Here is a 14,537-nt window from a genome sequence, read left to right on the forward strand (position 1 = left end):
CTGGTTGTTCTGTTAAAATAAGACTGCTTTGGGGTCACCACTCTGGGACAAACCACTTGCTGGATTTGCACACTCGTATCGCGCACCATCTGTCACTGCTTGGCAATGTGTTTCCTACCTAATGCAGAGCTGACATGGTGCCCCTGGTCTCAGAATCTGATGTACGTAGAGAGTGAAAGGGGAAAACCAGAGTGTGAAGGTGGTGGGAGACTAACTATCAGCAGCCAAAAATACAGATTTATGGTGGGCTATGAGAATGTTACGAACATTGTTTTGAGGGAGGATACAGAAGGAAAGAGGCACCTGCTCAAACTGAGGCTGTGGGCGGCTGTTCAGGTACAGGGAGCAATGCCTGAAGCAGATGTGGTGGTAAAATAAGGGATAGCGGATGAGCTTGCATAGAACAGTGGGGACTGAAGTGAGAAATAAGGGGAGATGTGTGAGAAATGGTTTAACCCAGTGGCTTCGGGTCAAAGATAATGCCGTGCTAGTGGGACATTTCTTGGTTTGGAGAAGGGAGAGGCAGGTTTAAAACTCCGTTTAGCTATGATGCTCCCAAGGTGGCATTCAGCAAGCAATGTTGCAAAGTGGTAGTGAATCTATCTGAGGTTGTGAAGCAAGTTGTAGACTGGAAAGACCAACAGAAAGGATCATAGTATTCTGACCTGCTAGAACCTAAATCCACCTAATAGTCAAAGGCAAGGAACTGAAAAAGTAGATGTGATACTCTGGTTTCTCTTCAGATCGTATAAATCTTTCGCCTTTTACTAAAGATTTCCATGGAGAGGAGGAACATTTATGAGTTTTCAACTAATTTTTGAGGCTTTGAACCACCCAGAGAGCTTCGGCTATCGGGCAGTATAGAAATGAAATAAATAAATAGTCATGTAGGGTGTCTATGCAGCCTATAGGGTGTCTCCACCCCTATAAATGTATCCAATAATAGCAGTCACATGATTACATGGCAATCTCTCCCCCCCCCGCCTCCCTGTTCCATTTCACCAGGATGTGAAGTGATAGCTGTCAACACCCGCTCCACCAGCCAGACGTTTATTTATAAGTGTGATGCTGTTCTGTGTACCCTTCCCTTGGGAGTGCTAAAACAGCAGCCTCCTGCGGTACAGTTTGTGCCTCCTCTTCCGGAGTGGAAGACATCTGCTGTGCAGAGAATGGGATTTGGAAACCTTAACAAGGTAATTTGAAATGCGCATGGGATTTGCGTAGCAGGGGAACAAGCATAATGGCTATAGTTTTACTTGCTACTGGAATGGGTGGGAGCTTTCTTCCTCAGTTTCTTTCAGTGCTCCACAGCTGAGAATAAAAGCGTAGTACCATTTGTATATACAAGAGACCCTTTTCTGGAGTCCTCTAAGGGTGCTTGGAGCGGAATCTCTCCTTTTAGAAGATAGAAAAATCCTGTACCTTTCCTGCTTCAGGTGCTGGGATCGGCTTGTCTCTTCTAGGGCATGATTTTCTTGATCATGCACTTTACATAGCAGTTTTAGCTATTGGGCGGTACAGAAATGCAATCAATCAATTCCTGCTCAGACCTCAGCACATCACAACATTGAATCAGAAGGCTCAGCTTGTTCTTCTTGTGTTGCCTAATACTACACCACTGGGAATAACAGTGGATCTTGGGTGCAAGTTGGAGAGACATTTTCAAAACTTACGTATAGCTGCATAGCCTTCGTTATATATCCTGCTATGTGTGTGCGTTTCATATATAATAAAATGTGTGCATGTCAATGCCTGAAATATTTCCTGGAAGAACAAAAAGATACCTGTTGTTTTCTGAAGCTTTTCAAAATGTAATCAACCTGTAATGCAAAATAGTCTTTCCTAGATGCTAACATTTCTCTTCTCTTTAGGTTGTGCTATGTTTTGACCGTGTATTTTGGGATCCAAGTGTTAATTTGTTTGGTCATGTTGGCAGCACAACGGCGAGCAGAGGAGAGCTTTTCCTGTTTTGGAATCTTTACAAAGGTAGTTGCAGCAAAGCATGTAACTGTGTTGTTTTCATGGGAGCAACAGGAGAATACTTTAATCTACCTAAGCAGGAGTTGCTGGATACTTTATAGTAAGGTCTTAAGATAGCACTTTGAAACAGAAATCAAACTTCTTAAAATGTTAACCAGTATATCCTGTTACAGCTTGTATATATTTTTGTTTATCTTCCGTTCAAGCACTTTTGTTCTGTATGCTGGGGCTGTTTGAAACTCAAACAAACAACTATACAGGAAATGCTGTGGAGTTCCACAGCTGCAGGGACCTCAAAGGAGAGGAATTGGTAGGGTTTGGCCATGTTACAGGAAGGCGTGTGGAGCCAGAGGCAGGATTTTGACATCTGCATTGATGGGGTGGCATAAACACCTCAGTAGAGGCTACAGAGTAATAGGTTGAAGGTATCAGTGCACAGGAAGGTCATTTGACCATTTCTGACCATCAGCTAACATGGCTTACCAATATTATCAGAAGGCAGAGTAGATTGGACCTTCCAAGCCTTGCACACCTCCCTCTGTGAACTGATAGAGTCTCAACAATATGGGTATAAATGTGGTAGTAGTGCAGTTTATCTGCCTGGCAAACTGCTACATAGAAAAAGTCTTAGCGTATAGAACACCCAGCACCCAGTGTTTGCATCAGAGGAAGCTGCCTTATTCTAGGTCAGACCGTTTGTTCATCTAGGCTGGTATTGCCTCCTCTGACAGGCAGCGGCTCTCCAAGGTCTCAGGTTGGCTACTGGATCCTTTTAACTGGGAATTTCCCAGATTTAACCTTGGGAGATTTGGCATACAAAGCACGTGCTCTGCCACTGAGCTAGACTGCCCTTTGGCAACCATGGTATAAGAATGCCTTAAGGTCCCTAGCAGAACATGATTTGATTAGGAGAGAGTTCCCTTTTCTTTGTTCTCAATTGGAGATAGTATGTTTAGTCAGATGCAACCAGAAACAGTAGACATAACTGAATAGGAAACTCAGTTTGATTCTCCCTCCCCCCTTTTCAAATGACTGGAACCTACCCCCACCCTACACCTTCTCTGCCTTATGTCCTGTTTTGCAGATGATAAAATTTTCCCCCTCCAACCTCCCTCAGTTTCTTTGATGGGTCTTTATCTTCATGAGAAATCTGTTCCACTTTTAGGCTGTTTGCCAAAGAACGTAACAAAATACTCTTAAACAGAAGATGGAACCAAAGCCGTTGACTAGTGTTTGCTGTCTGCTGATGTCCTAATAATCTCTTTTCCCCACACAGCACCAATTCTTCTGGCCTTGGTAGCAGGTGAAGCAGCTGGAATCATGGAGAATATCAGTGATGATGTCATTGTTGGGCGCTGCCTTGCAATTCTCAAGGGCATTTTTGGCAGCAGTGCTGTCCCTCAGGTACCATGTTGAGTCCTTTTGTTCCACCTGTGCAAGAACTCACAAATTCCTTGATAAATGCATATGTATCATTGTATGGTGCAGTGTGGCATTGAGGCTGCTGCACCATAAAAAGAGCTGCTCTGTCTACCTACCTTTATCATGATCGAGTTTTGCAACTTCATTAAAGGGATTTAGTTTTGGACCAGACTTTTCAAAACAGAGAGAAGCTGTTCCTAAAATGAGGGAAAGAGTGCTGTTTCAAGGCCACAGCTATATTTTTAATAGGTTAAACCTCTATGATGTATAACTTAGGCTAGATATGGACTGCGTATTCACTTCTTTAGGCTTGCTTTGTTTTTGCCACCTTCTGCCATTAACTGGGAGCAACTCCCTTCCTGTCTGCCTGTCCCTCTCTCCCTCTTTGGATGTCCCTGCTTTCTGTTCTGCAGATATGAGCAGGCCTTGAAAGCAGGAAGAGTGGGCAGCATCAACATCTGCTCTCAGTGATGCACTGAGGTATTAGCGCTCCTGGTCAGCCTTGTGATGAGAAATCTTTTGGTCCAGACAGACGGCTTTTACCCATCTATGCACTTCAGCTGGTGCATGCCAGCATTTATGCCAACCCACATTACTCTTGGGTTGCAGTGATATTTATTGCACTCTCGCAGATCATTAGGACAGAGGAATTGGTTGCTTGCTTACTCGTTGTGGAAGACCTCATTCTGCATAAATTTAACAGGTGAAATGCACAATTGGGACCCTCTCGCGAAGTGTCTGTTGTAGGACTTTTACTACTTCATAATGCAGGTGGGGGACTGGATGCTTGACTTGCCCCCTCCATGTAAAAAAAACTCTATACATTCAAAATTAGCACCGGGAAAGTTAGAGTAGATCCTCATACAGGGAGTTGTATGTAGGAAATCTCTTCACATTTCGATAATTTAGTGTTTTAATGCTAGTATTGCTGATGTGTTACTTATTTTTTATTAATATAATCTGCTTTCAGCTCTAATTTGAGAGGGAATTTAAGTGGAAATAATAACAGTGGTTGACTGAGTCCCAGGCAATGGCATCCCAAACACATTGCTGGCTCCTAAAAGGGATTTTTATGAACTTGAAAAAGTCCTTTCCTATTTGCATAAATTGGGGTAAGAGATGTGATGTCAGCAGTCACTTTGTAAGTTACCCTTTCTGGGTATTAAGTGATCTTACACCTCTCAAAACACAGCTGAGAAGAGAATCTTTGGACAAATACTTCTGTATCTTTTGAGGTTTTTTGTTTCGTATAGGGTTTTTTCAACCTAGTAAAAAGCATGTTTTGTATGCATGTGTATATGCATGTGCAGATGCTCATGCCTCCTCGTACCAGGGCTTCATGAAGCCTTACTTGCAGTGGATCTCAATTAATGACCAAAACACTTCAGTGCATTTGTTCTCTCCTCCCACCCCTTCTGTTTTAGCCCAAGGAGACAGTGGTATCTCGTTGGCGGGCTGACCCTTGGGCCCGAGGATCCTATTCCTATGTAGCAGCTGGATCTTCAGGAAATGATTATGACTTGATGGCTCAGCCAATTACTCCAGGACCAGCCATTCCAGGAGCTCCACAGGTGAGACTAGGGATGGGTGAACCCCCTGAAGTCTGGAGTGGGGGGGAGGTTCACCACAGGGCAGCTGCCATTTGCGGACCTTGTCTGTTTAAAACCTAGAAGCTGTCCCGCACAGAGGCCAGTGGGTGCGAAGGTAAGGGGAGCCACTCCGCTGCAAACTCTGCAGGTCGGATTCTTGGGAATCTGGCCTTATTGGAGTCCCCGGCAGATTTCTCCATCATCCCTAGGGAGAACTGGAAAGGAAAGGAAAGGTTCTTCCTGTGAAGCATTACTGACCCCTAGAGGCATGCCGCTTACGCTGACGTTTTCATGGCAGACTATAGCGGGGTGGTTTGCCATTGCCTTCCCCAGTCTTGACTACCTTTCCCCAAGCAAGCTGGGTACTCATTTTACCGACCTCGGAAGTATGGACGGCTGAGTCGACCTGAGCCATCTACCTGAGACCTGGCTTCCTCTGGGATCGAACTCAGGTCATGGAGAGAGTTTCAGTTGCAATACTGCTGCCTACCACAGCATTAAATCTTAGCACCAGGAAGCAGAAATTGAGAAACTTTGATTTGACTCTGGCACTTTTTCCCTTGTTTCATAATTTTAATCTGAGATATAACTTTACTTCCTTCTGTAGCTTGCAGGTGCCTTGGTAGGAGGCTGCTCTTTGTTGAGGATGTACATCAGTCTTCCTTGAAATGACCTTTTCTACTTGTCTGTGGCAGTTTGGACTCTTCAATTCTTTGGTTTCTTTTTCCCCACAGAACTTGACAGCCTTGCTATTCATTAATATTTATTAGGAGCAGCCAAATGCTGGGTGCAGTACAGGCTATAGAAGTGACCTGGTCCCTGCCCTGCAGGCTTTCAGTCCACATTTGGCGGACAGGGAAGGATGTTTGAGTAATGGGGAATGAAGGGACAAACTTCACACACATGGGTTTCTGTGCAAACTCCTGAAGTGGAAACCGAGGCTAAAAATAAGGTATATCTTGGAGACTGGTGCATAAGAGATGACAGTGGTGACTGCTATCTACTTAGGGATCCGATCCAAGATCCCTACCCCAGTAAACTTGGGCTAAGTCATTTTGCCCAAGCACATGCAGAAACAATCAATACAAACCAGCTTGAGATGCTGAGCCTGTTTTCAGGTTCATGGCAACATGTGGCTAAATTTGCACTCTGCTCTTCCTCATATACCACAGGGAGGGAAATTGAATATATATGACCACCTGTCAAAATGAACCCCGAAAAGATCTCCCCCCTTTCTGCTGCCCCCTCCACAGGCATCTCTATGGGAGGCTTGACAGATTTGCAATTGTTACAGAAACATGCCTGCTTCTGCAGAAACAATAAACCATTCCCATGTTGAATCTCCAGCAGTCTGGGATCCTGGAGGAAGGGGGGCATTGTTGGAAACAACAGCTTTCCTGCAGCCTTCCTCATTTTGCATGTGCTTCGTTATCTTCAATAGGTATAAAGGGGCTCTCATAACATTGCCAACCTATTTGTTTTCTAGCCCATTCCTCGCCTGTTCTTTGCTGGAGAACATACAATTCGCAACTACCCAGCAACTGTTCATGGAGCTCTGCTGAGTGGACTGAGAGAAGCGGGGCGCATTGCAGACCAGTTCCTCGGTGCAATGTACACTCTGCCTCGCCAAGCCACTCCTGTGGCAACTGCACAGCAGGCTTCTACCATGTAAGGATGCCAGAAGGAAGTGGTGCAGGGGCTTCAGAATGCCTTGCATGGACTTGTTGTTAGAAGCAAATGGCTTTCCTGGTCTGTAGCACTACCAATTAAAAGGCGTATCCAGGAGTCAAAAGCATCACCCCGTTCGGCAGCCTTCCAAAGACATCCATCGTCTGAGCATGAAGTTCCAGCCCAATCCCAGTTTGCTGGAGTGGTGCTTGTCCTGTGGAATACAGACTCCTGGTTTCTCTTGAGTGGGATCTGTTTTGGTACAGATGTGTGTTTGGTTCAGATTCTTCCCAGGGTTTAGGAACTCTTTTAAGTTAGCTGCTGTTAGTAATTAAGGTAAGATTTTCTTAAGTGGATTTTGTTTTGGAAAGAAAAAATAAAGCTTTTTTTAAAAAACAAAACAACCCAAGACACCAAAAGCCTTCCTTTTTGTTAGACTGCAATGGAAAGCATGCCCTACTTCTTCATACGTGCATCTAAGACGTTGCACATCATGCCAGATGTGGACTCACTCAAATGTGTGTGTGGGGGGGATGGAGCTCAGTAACCCATTGCTCTTTACGTATTGCATTTATACACTGCCTTTTTGCCAAGGCAATTAGAAATGGATACTTGTAGGTATATTGAATCTGGGATGTTTGCAGTTAAACGTTGATTCTTGCTAAGAAGCTAAAGCATAATCATAGTTGGTGCAGACAAAGTTTGAACTGGGAGGCTAAAGGAATGGTCAGTCATACTTTGTATAGTTATTACATAGTACATCAAAGGCCAATGCAAGAGAGAGCTAAATTGGAGGCCACAATAACTGGAAATGCCAATATTTGTTTTGTCATGATATTCTTTCAGAGAAGTAAACTCTTATCGATCGGACTGCATACTGTCCCTTAAGAGTTGCCAATTAGTATTTAGTTATATGAGAATCAACCTTTTAATTTCAAAAACAAAATCTGTATCCAGCCTTCTTAGAATGCATGTTTGGAAGCAGCCAGGCAATCTCTGAACATCTGCAGTATTTATCATCAGCTCCTCACTCACCCATAACCACTTGTCTTGCCATGGTTCTGAATCCATGAGTGTTTAGGGCACAGAAATTAATTCAACCCTGTTCTGACATGGGTGGTTGGAAGTGGGCAGCAAGCTGTATCCTGGTGTGCATAAAAGCAGGTGCTCTTGAAAACCCTATTCTATTGTTGGGCTTAGCTTCAGGAATAGCACCTGTGTCGTACAGGTCTAAAAATGCCCTAAAAGTGCTAACTAGTCTGCAACAACATGGATCTTGATCAATTCAATGCAGTTTTCTATATTTTGACAAAGTCAGCATGTTCGGGCAGGATGTACAATACTGGCCAGGGTTTTTTTTTTCCCCAAGAAGAAACAGGTCTCTTTTATCTTCAAGTAATTCACACATTTGAATAGCAAATAGTTTTTATTGGTTATGTACTGTAGAACAGACAGCATTAGTCAGAAGATACCATGCGGACAAACGTTTGTGTTTCAACATAGCATGCAGACATACTGCTGTGTAACTGGCAGGTCAGCACCACCTGCTGTCCGGTACACAGGCAAGTTTGGAAGGTGAAAGAGGGGGCCTTCCCCCAACTGAACATGCTAGCACCACAGTGCTTCCTTTTGAGTCAGGTGGGGAGGAGTGATTGAGACAGTGCTGGTAGTTTGCTGGATTTTGGAGGGCTGGCAAATGAGGACCTCGCGTCACTTTGCTAAATTGCACTTGCTTTTTCTTAACCTGAAAGTGAGGGAATATGTAAGGCAGGAGATGCTCATCTGCCTGTAGCACTCACATGTCAGGGTTTGGCAATCCCTTTCCACCCAGTCTTAACATTAGCAAATAGAAAAAATATATTTTTATCTCTTAAAAATACATTCCACACAATCTGAAGGATTCTCAAGTGTTATAAATGGCAGGAAGACCAAAGTGCCTCCCCCCTTGTGCAGACGTGGAAAGTGTACTTGCACTTCCAACAGCTGCAAAAAGGGTGAGCAGTTCCTTTGGTCTCCAGCCAAGAGGAAAGAAAAAGAGGAGGAAGGATGACCCCTGCACAGCAGTACCTTCACCCCTTTTCCCTCTTTGGATATCAAGTTGGGGTTTCAACAAGCAGCAAAATCTTCTGTGGTCTCTTCTTCCGCTGATGCCCAGCATGGAGGGGAGGCATGTAAGCCTCTCTGTGAACCCCTCCCATCTCATACACATTGGGGGCGGGGATCCAAAGCTTGAGAGGAAATGCCCTGCTGTATAGGGTCCCTTCTGATTGACCTATGGCTAAAACCCTAGATTCTTGGCACTCAAGACATCAAATTTATCACATCAGAGACTTGACCCGTAATGGCATATGAATGCACTAAGCTGCCTTATAGTGGGTCATCTAGCAAGTACTGTTTACTCTGACAAGCAGCAGCTATCTTGGAGAACTTGGGACCTTCTGCATGCAAAGCATCTGCTCTACCACAAGGCTATGGCCCCTCTCTGGCTCTTGATGGGAGCTGCAGCTTTGCTTTTCACAATGAAGGAAGGTGAAGGAGCAGAACTGATGCGACGCTCTGCAGCCTACACATGAGGACAATTCTCCTAACCTCCAGTTGGAAGAAGTTGCATTTTTCGCTTCTTGACAGAAAATGAAATTAACACATGCAGCACAGACAATTACAACATTGGATTTTTCTTCTTTTTACACACACATTTTCAGCATTTGAAAAGTCCCCGGGGGATTCCCTACTGTATTTATATATGCTACAGTTAAAACAAAAATGAACTTGCCCAAACACTGGCCAATATTTACAAATACACTTTACAGCTGTTTCTTTTTAAAGTGTGCAACTTGAGCCAAACAAGTCTCTGTTCAATAATACAATCAGCTCCTATTGCACTCGGGGTTAGGGTCCCTGTAGGGTTTTATAATCCTCTGATTTTTATGGGGCCATTAATCAGATAACCCCCAACCTATACTATAATGGATATTTACATTCATTATCTATGCCTAGTGAAATGTAAGACTATTAAAAGACCCTGGGGACAGCAAAACAGGAAACACTCTACCCTGAAATAGTGAACAAGCTGGCTAAAACATAATCAAGGGCAGATCCAGCTCTTTTGGAGGCCCCTGCTTTTGAGTCTTTCTCTCTGGACTCTATAATGTGTCTACAGAAAAGAGGCAAGCTACCTGATCCATTCTGGCCCTATTAAAAAGAGCAGAAGCAGAGTCCAGGGGTTAATGTTATAAAAGCTCCCAAACTGATTTCAAGGAAACTACTTTCATTGCTCTGCTTCCCGGCTGTTCAAGTATATTGTAAGAAATAAGGGCCCTAAGAAATAGACAGCTGGTGCCTCTTGGTTTTCCCCTTTATGTCAGATTGTGGACTGTTCGGATGGAAATGGATGTTGCTTGTTGTTTGCCGAGATGAAGGTGTGCTGCTGGATGTTTGCTGTGTCCACTTGACGGGGGAAAAGCATCCATCCCATCTTTAAGAGTGACTCTGCCTAGGAACAAAGCCCAGCCTCCCCCTGGTGCGGCTGCTCCTCCGCGCAAATGTGAACCCTTATTTTGGAGAGGGGGGCAAATTTTTATTGACCTCTATCATCAAGCTCTTTGGCCTTGAGCTTTGAATCCTGGAGGAACGGGTGACCATGGGTGCCATCCACACGTGACATGAAGTGTGTGCATGTGTTTGGAGTGGGAGTTGAACTTATGAATACAGTAATGCAGAAAGTAGCCATTTTAAATTAAGTGGCAGCCCCGAGCAATGTAACTTTAGAGAACTCGATTGCTTTGGGGGGAGGGGGAGGAAGAGGAGGAAATGATGGTTTTCCTGGTCCTGTGGGAAAAGCCATGTAGTGTTGGATGCTGATAATCTTTCCTGTAAGAAATAATATATCTCTTGGGTTGTTATCCTTGGTGTGGGGTAGCTTCAGCACTAGAAAATCACAGGATGTTTCTAAGGGCGCCCAAGTGTTATTGCGCAATGAAAATTACAGCAAGTTCATCATGCAGAGGAGGAAAGGGGGGCATTTAAGCTACAATCCTTAATATACTTACCAATAAGCAAATTCCAGGGGAATTTATTTTCATATAAATATGTTATGAAGGAGCTATAAATCACTTATAAATCACTACGGGTCTTGGACTTCACATCAGCTGCTGCCCCTCACAGGAAATTATAGGCATCTATGACTTTGCCAAAGGAATGGCTTGGATAGCCACACAGCATACACGGTTGGTGGGTTGCTTTAATTTTCAAGTAGGCTGAGTTCCAACATCAGTGTTGCTTCCAGCTTGAGAGGAATGGATGACGTGTGTTATGTTTCAGGTGCTTAAAGTGCTTTCTTGAATCAACAGTGGAATGGCTTTTGGTGTGTCCGTGTATGTGTGTGAAGCAAAAACACACACCCTACTTTGGATTAATTTGCAAGCCTCTGTTCATCGCCTGATGGGCACAGTTAGCACATGCAAGTTTCGTTAATTTAAAATAGCCTCCCCAGATCTGCTATTACTGAGAGAAATTACCTTTATGTAAACATGCTACCATCAATGGAAGGAAGAGAATTAGCTGAGTGGCATGGCTCTTATCTCAACTAGTCCATGAGTATTGCCCTGGGACAGGGGCACTATGACATGCCCATAGTTTGTGAATAAAAATGGGGCAGTATCACCAAGGTACTGGAGCTTGAAATATGAAGTTCTAGATCTCAAGGTTGTGAAGCTGGGTGTAAAAGTGAGTGAGCAATACTTGATATAATCTCAATTGCTGAGCAAGCTGTTCAGCCGGCACGGCTTATGGGTTCAGTAGAATCCATCGCGCATTGCCCTTCCAAGGAACTTGCAGGTGAACACATTATCAAACATGTGCAAATGTAAGTAATTTATACATGCTGTAGAACTTAGCTTTTGTAAGCACAGAGCTTGGTCGTTTGTTGTGTTTAAAAAACAAAACAAAAAACAAGGCACACAACCTTCCACTCATCCACTGTGAGATAAGAACAGGTGGGAATAGTACCTTTTTATTAGCCAAACCAGGGACATGTAAACTATTCTCCCCACCCACCCCAAGAAACTCATGTTTGATGCCCTGCTTACTGGGAAGCTTACAGACACTTTTAAAAGCTTGTCCAACAAAAGGTACCACTGTCCACGTTCTGTGCCTCACATAGTAAAGGAGCAGAGCAGTAAATGTCTCCTTTTAAAAACCTGTGCTACATTAAAAAAAAATGGTGTGTGAGGGAGAGAATAGGAGCCACAGACAAGCCTCAGCTATGATTTCTGAAATGTTACAAGGCAAAGGAGTGAATGCCGGGCCTTGTTCCCAAATCAAACTCTTGGTTTGAAACTCCAAAAGGTCAGCCAGGCTGTTCATTTTGCAACAGTTGTAGGCCAGACCTAACTGTGTGTGTGTGTGTGTGTGTGTGTGTGTGTGTGTGTGAGTGAGAGAGAGAGAGAGAGAGAGAGAGAGAGAGAGAAATGGATGTGGGCTTATGCACCTCTGAGAGAGAGAGAGAGAGAGAAATGGATGTGGGCTTATGCACCTCTGGCCCTGGACAGAGAGACAGCCCCACTTAACTTATAAAAGAATACTTTGTTCCTGATGCCTGTTGGTGGGGATTGCAACTGAGCTGCCTCCAGCATATGTCTGGATTGTTCACCTTTGCTTGGCGAGAGAGGGGTAGGCAAGTCTTTCTAAAAGGAGCAACGCTGCATCCTTAGGCCAAGCTGTTGGACCTCCTATCAAAGGAAAGCCAGGCATGGGCTGGAGGCAGAACAAGAGAGGGAGAAATTGATTTGCGTGTTGATTTGCTCTCTGCAAACAGAGGGACGCTGGTACTATGGCTTTGACTAATCTGGAGTGCACACACAACAGCCACCTTCCTGAGAAGAACGACGAGGGTTGCTGATAGCAGACTGGCAAAAGAACTGGGGGAATGGAAAGTCTTTCCCATGGAGCTGGGAGCTGAAAAGAGAAGCTCTTCAAATTCTACTGTTAAAACAGACTTTAGATGCAAGTCTTGGGGCACAATGGGACCTTACACAGGATCAATAGTGTTCCCAAACCTGTGTTTGCTTCCTAACGCTAATGTGAGAGTGGAGGGTGGGGCAGGGCTGGGGGGAGAGACAAGATGTATTTGCAAGGGAGAACTGATGGAAAGGTGATTAACTCATTTCCCACCCCATGATTCTCCCACCTCCAGAGTAAAAAATTCTCCCCATATTTGCTCCCAGTTGCCTGGGCAGCAGAAAAAAGTGGTGTGAGTATAGGTGAGCAGGGGAGAAGTTCAGCATCCCTCCCTCCTGCCTGCTGATCCTCCCTTGCAAATCCCCCCCCACACTAACATTACCATTCTCTGGCCATCACGCACTTGCTTGCTGGAGTAATGAGTGGTTTTATCCTCAAAGGGCCCTTTTTGCACACACAGGTTTGTTGCTTGATGATGAGTGGAGCCTTGAGTCGCTCGCATGTACAAACTGGGTCCCAGAGACGTAACGGCCCAGAGGACTCCCCTCCGCTCTCCACGGCCAGCACTTTTCAGTGCCATGAATTTACACATCCAGCAAGCCGCTGCGTGACGTGCAGGCATGCGTGGACAGACCCAAAGGGGAGTGTTCTAAAAGGGGGGTGGCGTCCTATGCTGTGCCATCCTTTCGGGAGCAGGCTGGGCGAGGTGGAGCAGAAGACTTACAGTGCAGCAGCATCAGAGCCTTTTGCGCCAGATGCACGGAGGAAGACCAAGAAGGAGAGGCAGGTGCGTGGCGGCCGGGGACAGCAGCGAGTTCAACATTCAGGCTGCTGACTGTGGAAGAAGAGGGCCTCTGGCAGTCTCCCCACTGGTGCCTTTGCCCAAGCGAGTGAAGAGTGAGGTAGCAGAAATAAAGGAATGCCCCCCGCCCCGATGTGTTGAGGTGCTGAACGAAGGAGACTCTTCTCTCCCTCCTGCCCCACCAGCTACGGTGCCCAAAATCCCAGTGAGGAGGAGCAATGCAGCCCACGCTGAGACCTCAGGCTGTTCAAGTAATGCAGGGAAGGCTCCGCCGAGCATGCGAAGCCCCAGGGAGTGTTGCCTCCTCGGCCTGGGTGAGATGCGGCTGGAGGAGGTGGTGAGGCATCTTTGCTCGCCTGATCCATCCCAGCCAGAGCCTGCACGTCCGGATCTTGCTAGCCTTGAAGCCCAAGGAGCTGAGGGGCATGGCTCGCAGTCAAGGAAGAAAGCAAGGCCCTGGGTGCGGGGAGCCCACAGGCAGCTGGTTGGCCACTGTGCAAACAGAATGCTGGACGAGATGGACCCTTGGTCTGATCCAGCAGGGCTCTTCTTAGGTTCTTATGAGCCGAGGGGAGAGAGGGCTGCTCTCTCACACAGTCTGCGGAGTGGGAGATGGGCGTGTACAGGGTGGGTTTCAGGTTATTGCTTGTATGCCAGGCTTAGGCAAAGGTTTTTTTATGAGTGGGCAAGCCACTGCAGTGCAGGTGGGAAGGGGGGAGAGAAGCTGTGGCACATGTGAAGCAGTGGCCTCCTCTGCCTGAACAACCCCTTCCAGAGCTGCGTCTCAGGGGGCGCTTGCGGCATCCAGGTTCAGTGTAAACCGCTTTCAGAAGGCAGAGCAGCAAAAATCCACAGTGAGCAACGACGAGTCGTAGGGTGCTGCTGCGTGGCTTCTGTGTAGAGTCTGGGCTCCTTGAGGTTCTGCAAGGAGATGATCGTAGCTCTCCACGTGCAGTGGTTACTCCCCGCCCTGCAAAAAACACCCCCACCTCTTGCCTCTCCAGGACATGGCAGAACAGAAGATGGAGGTCATGGTCCTCTGCTCCAAGGATCCAAAGCTCCTGGATGCCTCTACAGAGACTCAGTTGGTCACTAGCCAAGGGTTACCGTTGATTCAA

At 45.7% G+C, this 14,537-nt stretch overlaps 1 protein-coding gene and 1 non-coding gene across 4 annotated transcripts in view; both read left to right on the forward strand.

The window, feature by feature from the left end:
• Nucleotides 1–7,533, forward strand: part of KDM1A (lysine demethylase 1A) — a 52,935-nt gene extending 45,402 nt beyond the window's left edge. Inside the window, exons 16-21 of one of the 3 annotated variants that reach the window (XR_014785128.1) lie at nucleotides 1,006–1,193; nucleotides 1,872–1,986; nucleotides 3,257–3,384; nucleotides 3,816–4,105; nucleotides 4,827–4,973; nucleotides 6,478–7,049. Coding sequence is in view for 2 of the 3 variants with exons in the window: in XM_084815511.1 (XP_084671637.1) it covers nucleotides 1,006–1,193; nucleotides 1,872–1,986; nucleotides 3,257–3,384; nucleotides 4,827–4,973; nucleotides 6,478–6,663 (764 nt within the window). In the remaining variant the exon portion in view is untranslated. Of the gene's footprint in view, nucleotides 1–1,005; nucleotides 1,194–1,871; nucleotides 1,987–3,256; nucleotides 3,385–3,815; nucleotides 4,106–4,826; nucleotides 4,974–5,725; nucleotides 5,848–6,477 lie in introns of those variants that run through there. The other 2 variants (XM_084815511.1, XM_084815512.1) reach the window with 2 other exon arrangements.
• Nucleotides 724–843, forward strand: LOC146337957 (U5 spliceosomal RNA). The gene has a single exon (XR_014785230.1). It is a non-coding gene; the product is annotated as a U5 spliceosomal RNA (small nuclear RNA).
• Nucleotides 7,534–14,537: the final 7,004 nt, after the last annotated feature.

This window comes from Heloderma suspectum, chromosome 10 (assembly GCF_057233095.1).
Source record: "Heloderma suspectum isolate Gila_16-S chromosome 10, 16-S_ref, whole genome shotgun sequence".
Taxonomy (NCBI): domain Eukaryota; kingdom Metazoa; phylum Chordata; class Lepidosauria; order Squamata; family Helodermatidae; genus Heloderma; species Heloderma suspectum.